This window comes from Notechis scutatus, chromosome 2, assembly GCF_049901735.1.
Source record: "Notechis scutatus isolate UNSWTSFEM ecotype Mainland chromosome 2, rNotScu1.2, whole genome shotgun sequence".
In the NCBI taxonomy this organism is placed as follows: domain Eukaryota; kingdom Metazoa; phylum Chordata; class Lepidosauria; order Squamata; family Elapidae; genus Notechis; species Notechis scutatus.
Window position 1 is genome coordinate 190,310,730 of NC_142010.1, and position 10,334 is coordinate 190,321,063.

At 41.0% G+C, this 10,334-nt stretch overlaps 1 protein-coding gene across 1 annotated transcript; it reads left to right on the forward strand.

Annotated features, from left to right (window-relative positions):
- The first annotated feature begins 543 nt into the window (after positions 1-543).
- Positions 544-9,847, forward strand: SAXO1 (stabilizer of axonemal microtubules 1). Its single transcript, XM_026680289.2, has 3 exons — positions 544-581; positions 2,043-2,245; positions 8,832-9,847. The coding sequence occupies exons 1-3, from the start codon at positions 559-561 to the stop codon at positions 9,845-9,847; spliced, it is 1,242 nt and encodes a 413-aa protein (XP_026536074.2). The 5' UTR covers positions 544-558.
- Positions 9,848-10,334: the final 487 nt, after the last annotated feature.

The window sequence follows — 10,334 nt, forward strand, 5'->3', positions numbered from 1 at the left end:
CAACTAACAGTTTGAAAGCATGCAAAGGCAAGTAGATAAATAGGTACCATTTGGGTGGGAGGGTAACAGCACTCTGCAATGTCATGTGGCCACTTGACCATGGAAATGTCTTTGGACAGCAATGGGCTTAATGGCCTTGAAACAGAAATGAACACACACACACACACACACACACACACACACCCATAGTCAGCAATGACTAGCAGAGTAAAATCAGCAGGGACTCCTCAGGAAAAACAACCAGATGGAAAAAGGCAAGTACAGTATTGGCTGCCCACTTTAATATCTGTACATTTGTAAAGCAAGATCCAAGTGCTATAGTAATCATGACAAAACCGACAGTTTCCTATTCCTATTGTGCATCTTGGTGAACCCCAATAATTATTTTCTTTCTTCAACAGACGCCATCATTGTCCTCATCTACCAACCAAGCCCTTTGGCACGAATGAGAAGCCATGTCTCCTTTCTGAGTATATGGAAAAATACCCCCTTTATCCCAACACCCTACCTCGGGAATCATGCAAGCCCACCACGGAGTACCAGAAGCAGCCAGTGCCAATGGAAGCCCTTTCAACAACCAAGTAAGACAACAGAAATGGAAGCAAAGGCAGGGTTACCAGATCTATCCCACAACTATCCAAATGACCACCAGGTGGGAGCAAAGAGAGTTCTCTGTGTAATGGCTGCCATCTAGTGGTCATCTGAATTGCAGACTTAGTAGCCCCAAAAGAAGAGCTGTTAAAGGCCAAAGATTGCGGACTTGATTGCATAGTTTGTGTATATCTGGGGGAGGGGGCTTGGGGGGGGAGGAGATAATGTTGCAATGCATCTCCCCCCCCCAGATCTGGATGATAACAGTAGGTTTCATTATTATCTGGATGTTTCTGGATGAGGTCTTTAACTGTACATTTGGGCAGATGCCTTAATGAAATAGGAGGAATGAATGCAGATGTGAATGAATGCAGCCTCTCATTTGGTAAACTGATTGGGCTTTCCTACTGCTTCTTTGCCAGTAGGAAAGAAAAGTTGAATGACTACACAGATCCATTTAGTTGGGATTGCCCATCTGAAATAATTCCTTCTTGAATGGGAAAACCAGAGCTGAAGAATAGCCAAGCCCATCCTCTTTCTTATAACTTTGTTGCTATTGTTTTAGCCACATCTCTAGCATTCCTGTATTACCTGCTGAGTAAATTTGGAAGCCCCACAAGTGAGGCACACAAAACAGGTGCTATCTTTGCAAACAACTAAAAGCGGCACAAGTGGTTTTTTTTTTCATGCAGTGTTTTTGTACTGTATTGTTTTTGTAGTGTCAACTCAGTAAACAAATATTTAAACTCCCTCTCTCTATTGAGCTAAAGCATTTTATAACAAAGTACTTTTATTCACTGCTGTCAGTAGACAATTAAAAAAAAATACTGCCAATAGATCTTGAAGAATTTTTTAAAAATATGTCCCTCACAAAACCCTGTAATCCTTAAACTGACTAAGAACCAAACGATTAACAAAATAAAAAGCCTTTTTTGAAATTATTAAGTGCTATGCCAATATTTGTTGATTGATGATGTACCAATAAAAGTTACATATCATCACAGTTCAAGCAGTGCTCTGTGCATCTTTGCCCTATTGTACATTTGCTTAAAAGCTTCCTACAATACAGGAAGTACCCATTGGTAAATTCTGTTGCTCAGTCTTCCCCAAATGGAAAGATTTTGTACTCTTATGTCACCATTTTTTTTTTAAAAAAAAGTGTCTGTGAGAAATAACACAACAATCTGAAAGCTAAAAGTATCTCCAAATCATTGATAAGCAAAAAGAAAATTAGCGGCGGGAACTTTTTCGGTATGAGTTATGCAGGGTTCAAGTGAATTGAATAAGCAACATTCTGGTAGGTTTAGATTTAGTCATGCTTAAAGTAAGAGTCATTAAAATCTATGAGAGGGCTTGGAAACATGTCCAATTGTTTTCAATAGGACTAAGTTAAGCACGACTATCTGTATGCCACAAGCTATTCACTTAACGAGAGCTGTTGATGTTTACAGGAGAGATTACATCCCACACGAAGTTTTCCGTATTAAACAGAAACCTCCCGATCAATATGTCAAGAGCAATGAATGTATGGACCTACAGTCTACGTATAGACAAGACTATAACCCATACTCCGTATCGCGAGTGGCTCCTTGCATGCCCCAGGAACAAAAATATTATTCTGATGAGAAGATGAACACACTCCCCACGTATAAAAGTAAGAGTTGAAAGAATGATTGGAAATACTTCAGATGCATTAGACATCTAAAATATTAGTTTTAGTTAATAACCTCCTTTTTTCAATAACCTAAATGGGAATAATTATTCCACCTTACAAGTTGGCATGTTTTTAAGGGGTGCTTATAAGTGCCTTGAGTAATCCTTTTGCCCCTTAAACTTATGTCCCCTTGGAACTTCTGGAAGTTTTGATCTTGTCCTTTCTCAGGGTTTCTAAGGAAGTGCAAATGTTTAAGACCCTTACACAGATCACATGTGCTGGTTTCCCCTATCCCTCTCCTTGGTGTTTTATAGTGTACAACTTTTTTGGGACATCAGAAGTATTTTGGAAGAGATGTGAGTGAAATAATGGGGAACTGGCTATGTGTGATCAAAGGAGACCTACATCAATGAATAAGGAGGAAAAGAAATCATTCTTGTAGGCCAATCATCAAGATATAATAAGACTCATTCCCTATGTCTTAGTCACAAGAATTGTCTGTTAGTTGAGCACATCCATAGCAAGTATGAAAGAGAAAGAAAGATCCTATCAAACAATTTTGCTCATTCAGCAGAACTAGGAGTCTGCCAACCCTTCCAAATGACAACTTTATCCAAACAATCGGATCCTAGTGAGGGCGCATGGACGCCGTTACTCTTCCTTTACAATGACAAAAATGACGATAAGCAGCTCCTGTTCTCCCTTGATGTGCCTCTGATATATGTAACATCTGGTCAGTCTTACGTGTGGATTGACATGAATCAATTTCTCTATCAGTGGGCTTTAATGATATGATACGAGCCATATGTAAGTCTCAGTCAAAGATCTGTACTATCTAGAGCAGCCTTTAGCTGAAGATTTGAAGAGCTCCGATAAAACACAGCTTCATCACATTTGGTTGCAATTTGCAAGATTTTTCAAGACACCCTGCAAACGGAAATCTTCTTCAAATAATTGGTCCCACGATCTTACTCCATATTGTAGTGATTCATCCTTTTAAGGTCTGAAGCTCACCAGCTTTCAAGGGTACAACAAAGCCAGCGATCTTTCATATCCAGGCAATTGGACTGCCTATAAGGAGAACCAGATCTCCCTTAAAATACATTCAAGGTGTAGAGTGTATGCATGCATGAGTCACTTCCTCCTAGGGGCAATTGCTCTGATGAGCATGTGGGCATCCATTGAAGTGAAGGGGAACACACAACCAAGAGACCACAAGGCCAGCTCAGAGAGAATGTGATAGAGTTAGAAACTGTGTACTGCAGTGGCCCCCAACCTTTTTTGAGCCAGGGACCGGTTTCCCGATTATTTATTCTTCCACGGACCGGTACCTGAGTAATGCAAGACTCCACCGCCATCGGGACGGCTCTTCGCTCAAGCCGCCCTGCCCCTCTTCGACTCAACTAAGGCGCGAGTACCCAAATGCCGCTTCCAACTGAAAACCCGGAAGCACTTTCCAACCGAAAACCCGAAGCAACCGAAAACCCGGAAGCGCCGTCGAAACAAGATGGTGGCGCCCAAGCTTTGCGGCCCAGTAAAAAATGATCCACGGACCAGTCCCGGTCCGGGGACCAGTGGTTGGGGACCCCTGGTATACTGCACAAAATAATCTATCAAATGGCACACCCAAGTTGCCGCACTGCAACCCCAAGTAGGAATACACTAGAAGATCGAAAAGAAAATATATTACAGTGAACGTATCACAACTTTACAGCATTATTATTCCTTTAGTTTATTCTGCCCGCTCATCGAGTTATACAGATAGGGAATCAATGCCAATGAATTTGCATGTGATTTTCACTGTCACCTCTTCTTACTCAGAAATTCCTGATAACAGAACACAGTTGTAAAATAATTGGATTATATATTATGAGCAGCTTGTTTTCGATCTGGTGCACCTTCTTCTAATTTGTTAAGCGTCTTTCTTGTCTTATGACACGGATACTTCCAGCTTTCATTGTCCTCATGGCTTATTTTTTGAGTGGGTAAACTATGTCGGGTTTAAGACCAGCCATGGGAAAACTGAGGCCTTCTAAGGACAGTAAGGTCATTTCTTTCACAATCCCCAGCCAGTCAGTGCCATCATGGTGCCTGGCAAGGATGGGAGGTTGGACTCCTACAACATCTGAAAGATCACCATGTCCCTGCTCTGCTGTTCTGCCTTTTCTCCAACATGATCTGTCTTATCTTATCCATGATATATCAAGCTGTGTTAGATTTATCCTTTAAAAAAAAAACAAAAAAAACCTCCTACCACTTTTCTGGTGAGTGAAGGAACCTCTTTTTTCAGATCAACCCTGTTTTGATACATTGATTGGGACTGAAATTGACCACTGCCTTGCTGACAGATCCTGAAAATAAATGAGTGGCCCAAAGTCACCCAGATGCAGTAGTCGGATTAAACTAATTTAACAACTGGTTTGCCCAGGGTCATCCCCATCCTTCAGCTCTGCCGTACATACAGGACGAGCCTCCTATGATGGACAACCTGACCCTGGGCAAACCAGTTGTTAAATTACAACTCCCCCCACTATCAAAGTGGATTCTGAGTGCTGTGCTGCAATGGAGAAATGGGCACTAGAATGATTGGCAGAAGGGAAAGAGGAGGAGCAGGGAGAAAAAAGAGGAAAGCGGCCTTTTCCCTTCACATTGGCCACTCCATTGCCTGTTTCTCCATTGCAGCGCAGTGCCAAGATTTAGTTGGGGTGCGTGTGTTAATTTAACAACCGATTTACCTGAACCGGTGTGAACTGACTGAATCCCACCACTGCCCAATTGACTTTCATGCTTAAGTAGGACTAGAACCCAGAGTCTTCTAGTTTCTAGCCTGGTACCTTACCTGAATTTGCTCTCCCATTTATCCTTTTTAGATTACATATTGTAGCTGTTTTTTTATCGTTTTTAGTATGAGTTGCAAGAATTCAGATCTCTCCTCCTTTCCTGAATCAAAAACAATTATTTATTGCATGTCAATGCTTATGCATGATCACTCTGGTCTGCACATCACCTGTTCTACCATTTTATTACCTTTTATCTCCTGCAGTACATTCTATTTTTCAAACTTGACAATCTTAGATTGTTTGGACTTCAGTTCCCAGAATTCTACACACACACACACGCCATTGCATGGCAGTCAAAAGGGAAGCATAAGGATTTCTTCAGTTCAGCTTCACACCTAATAATTATATGAATGCAAAGTGGTTTGCCAGTGTCTCCTTCCAAAATGTTTTATTAACTTCCTGTTTGTCCACAGTCCTAGGATTTCCTACGGATTCAGTCTAGTCTATGGCTTTGAAATTTGCTATTTCTGCATTACATGAAGATAGTTCATCTACACATAATTCTGGGATAATAATGAGTGGAATGGAATGAATATAATAGAATAATTATAATAGAATAGAATATAGAATAGAATAGAATAGAACAGACTACAATATAATACAATAATAGAATGCTAGAATAAATGCAGTATTAAGAAAAAATAGCCATAAAATTGATGTAAGAATATTAAACATGATAGACTAACTACTAAACAGGATGAGGTGCCTATAAGCGATATGATAAAATATTTGAATTCCTTGCAGTTTTGCAGTTCACTGTTTTCATTTTTTTTCATTAAGTCTGAGATACAGTGTTCTCTCCAGATAGGGAGATAATTTTAGAGTTCTTTTGTCAGTACTGATGACTGCCTGAGCCATGTCACGCATGGTTTCACTTCAATGTCTTGTTTTGCTCTGTGATGTCCTAATTTTTTTCCAAAATCCTGATACACAGGAAGCCATTGTTACTTCCTGCAGAAGGCTTTTAAAGGACACTAAATTCGCAAACCACACTTTCTAATCAGTTTTGGAACTTGCTCATTAGCGACATCTAAGCTATTAGAGACCTTTGAACTGACCATTTTGAAAATGCCAGGTGAGTCTACCTTCAATCCTGGATGGGATACAATTTTAATCGTAATGTTCTGAATTTAAAGAATCTAAAATAAAGAGCAAAAAGCTAAATCAGGTCTTGATCTTAGAAAGTTAGAAACAGACTTAGGGTCCAGATAAAATTGGAGTATTAAAACTTTTACAATAAGACTTTGGAATTAATTGTAAAGAACAACCAACTTCTCATGAAAAATACATTCTGTTTTGGTTTTTACAAGATAAAACAAAGATAAATAATTTTATGAATTCAAAAATGATACTAGAGCGAATTAAAAATTTTAAGTACAAGAAAATGCTAAATATGAAGAATAACTTTTATCTGAAAAAATGAGATAATATCAAAAAAGATATATAACTGAAAGACCAACAGAATGACCTAGAAAAGTGTTTCACATATTAGATATACAAAAGAAACTGGCTGAGTTTTTAATGTAAAATACAAGTGACAAACGAAGAAAGTAACCTATTTTTCCTAGTGGGCTTACAAAAGAGCCTTGTAAAGCCTTGAAGAATTCTGTGCAATAGGACAAAGAAGAAATGAAAAGAAATAAAATTTTCTGACAGTATTTGAACAAAAATTATGGCTGTTAGAAATAAAAGGAAGGAATATAAAATAGGTTTATTTGATCAAGGTTAAAACAAGATGTGAGGTTATTTCTGCTAACTCTTTATGGAATTTCTGTGGCCATCAGGACTGAAAAAAATGAGGTTTTTATAGATTTGTTCATAGCTAAGAGATGGGATATGGGATGAAGAGATAAATGTTTGTATCCTTAAAGAGAGTAAATTTGTTTATTTTTTTGATGAAGACTGGGAACCTTTGAACATTTATTCTCTTTATTATATTTTTATTCTTTTTCTTTCTTTCTCTTTCTTTCTTGCACTTTTTATTTCTTTCTATTCTTTTCTTTTTTAAAGTTTAGTTCGCATGAACTTTATTACTGCAATCCAAATTCTTAATAAAGTTATATATGTAGAAAAAGATTTCAATTGACATCAGAATCAAGAGGAATTTGAGAGTTGAATCCCATCTATGAAGCCATGAATAAAGAACTCAAGTGTCTCTGACTTTTCCAGCTTATTTATAGAAGTCTGTACTAACCTTCAGTTCAATGTTTAAGGAGGAGAAGAAATGTTATCATCTTGAGAAGTTAGAAGCCCCGGGAGAACCTTGTGAGATATTTCCCTGGTTTCATTTGAGATAAGACTACTAGATCTGAATGGCAAAACTACACAAACGTTTCACTATCTGCTAATTACATGACGTTTCCCAGGCCAGAATGGTAAACCTGAAAAAAGAAAAATTCCACATGCTTGAAAGGAAATCACTTTTGCAGTTAAGGCTTGCAATGAAAAAAAAAAAGATATGTATGAGCGACATTAGGATCGGGGGCTTTGGATGCAAAGTACAAGTTCCAGATCCCTTGAATTGCCTTAAAATGGATGCCAGGAGTAGAATGACTCCAAGGTTAGGTTATGTTGTCTTGCTGTTTCATTATGAAGGTGCTATCTACCTTTCCAGATTCTACTTGCAGATGCTTGGTGGGACTGTACTAAAATCTTACTTCGATCCTCCAGCAATGGGATTTTTCAGGATTACCTCCAAGTCAGTGTTGACACACCTGGCCACTCCCTGGGAAATTCCCTGCAGTTTTCTTGGCATGGTTTTTCAGAAGTGGTTCACCATTGCCTGCTTCCGAGGGCTCAGAGAGAGGGACTGGCTCCAAATCAGCCAGCTGACTTTATGCCTATGATAGGACTAGGACAGGGGTGTCAAATTGGATTTATTGGAGGGCCGGATCAGCATTGTAGTTGTCCTGTGCAGGCCAGCTGAGGGGAGGGGAGGAGACAGGATGGATGCCTCCTGCAGCACCCTGCTGGCCGAAATGGGGTGCGGGGAGGCTATAGGTGGTCCCCGCACACCCCATTTTCAGCCTGGGTGGCTTCCTGCAGCACCCTGCCAGCAGAGCTGGTATTCAGCAGGTTCTGACCAGTTCTGGAGAACCGGTAGCGGAAATTTTGAGTAGTTCGGAAAACTGGCAAATGCCACCTCTGACTGGAGATTTTACATTATTATTCCCCTGCCACGCCCACCAAGCCATGCCCACAGAACCAGTAGTAAAAAAATTGAATCCCACCACTGCCTGCCAGCCAAAACGGGGTGCAGGTGGATATGGGCAGCCCCCCAGACCTCATTTTTGCTAACAGAGGCACCACAGGTTGGTCCTTTGTTATTTCCAGGTTGGCCCCACAAGCCAGATCTAAGCACCTCGTGGACCTTGGGTTTGATACCCATGGACTAGGACTTAGGGTATAATATTTTCTAGCTGAAGTCTTAACCACTATGCCAAAGTGGCTCTCTGGCAATGGGATAGAAACATAATATCAATACTCCAAAATTAAAAATAACAAAATGATGCGTTTATAGTTGCCTGATTCCATATTCATTCCATTTACAATTCCCATGAGTCCATCTTTATGTGGTTTATTGCTAAATAATCCTTCGCCATCCTTCCAATAGAAAAAGAACCGCTTTCATTTTTTTCCTGTCATTGTTTGCTTGAATGCTGTAAAATTGCAATTTATTAGAATGGAGGCAGGAATGTTTACGAGTGTAATGATATCCTCTTTAATCCCATCTGCTTACATTTCAGCTGATTACGTGGCATGGAATCAGCCGAAAAGAGAGATGATTAAGCCAGATAACAATTACCGCCCACCAGAAGAAAAATTTGATCACAGGACCACTAACCAGGATGCTTTCCAATACAAAGGGCTGGTCACCACCAAGCACTATAAGCCTGTAAGGCCTCTTCACATCTCGAAGGTCCCCTTGGATAGCATGACCAATTATAAGTTGAATTATGTGCCTCACCCCATCCCAAAACGCTTCGTCCATACCCAAGAGCCATTCCAGGCCTGCAATGTCCCATTTGATGGTCTCACAACCCACAAGCTTGCTTACAAAGGGTTAGCAGGTGAGCCAGCCAAGTCCACGAAACCAGATTATGTGAGGCCAGATGCAGGCAATTTTATGGGCACTACTGAATTCAAGGATAAGTTCTTAGCCTGGCCAGCAGCTCCTCGCATCATCAAGAAGCCGGTGGTTTACACTCCTCCTACAGAGAAGATGGACCTCCAAACAACAGCACAGATCCACTATGGAGATCCTCATGGGCGCCCGGCAACATCGTATAAACCCTTGGCCCGGGTTGTCGAATACACAGCACCTTTCAGCAACTGCTCCACTATGAAGGAAGACTTCCAGCATTGGCACTCTGAAAGACCCAAGCCCATCTTGCCCCATTGCGAGATCACCTTGTCCTCCGAACCCATGGACCTCATGACCTCCTTCCAAACCCATTACGTTCCTCACCCGCTCCCGTCCATAAAGAGCTTCCGGCCCTGCTTGCCAGTGGCCAGACCTCATTTGCCGTTTGCTGAGACCACCACCTACGGCACCAGTTACACAGCCAAGGACGTGCACATATGCCCTGCCTCTTTCAAAGAGCCACCTGGTTACGTTTTCGAGAAGGTTGACGAAGGTGGCCACAGGCGGTTCCGACCGTCCTCCAAGATGCAATCCCGACAGGCGTCAAACTCAAAGCTTGCTGATTACAGAGGCCTCTCTGGCAGCCGGCTAAATCAAGACATAAGTGTGAAAGCTTGAAGCTGCTTTGGAACAGACTGATGATTCTATTCTGTAATGAATGTGATTAATAGAATACTCATTTCCTTGGGACTGACCCTTTCTTAGGGAACTGGAAAAAAATAACGTTCTAGAAAAGCAAAATTGAGCGTAACTTAAATGGGATAACTTACAGATTGTTGGGAGTCCTGACTCTTTGGGGAATGAAATTTGGGAAATTGTGGGGACTTTAGCACTGCTGTGCTGCTGTCACTTCAGCACTGCTGCCACAAAAGCAATAGCAATAGCACTGAGCTTTATATACTGCTTCATAGTGCTTTATATCCCTCTGTAAGCGGTTTACAGAGTCAGCCTATTGCCCCCAACAATCTGGGTCCTCATTTTACCCACCTTGGAAGGGTGGAGGCTGAGTCGACTTGAGCCTGATGAGATTTGAACTGTCAAATTGCAGGCAGCCGATAGTCAGCAGAAGTGGCCTGCAGTACTGCACTCTAACCACTGCGCCACC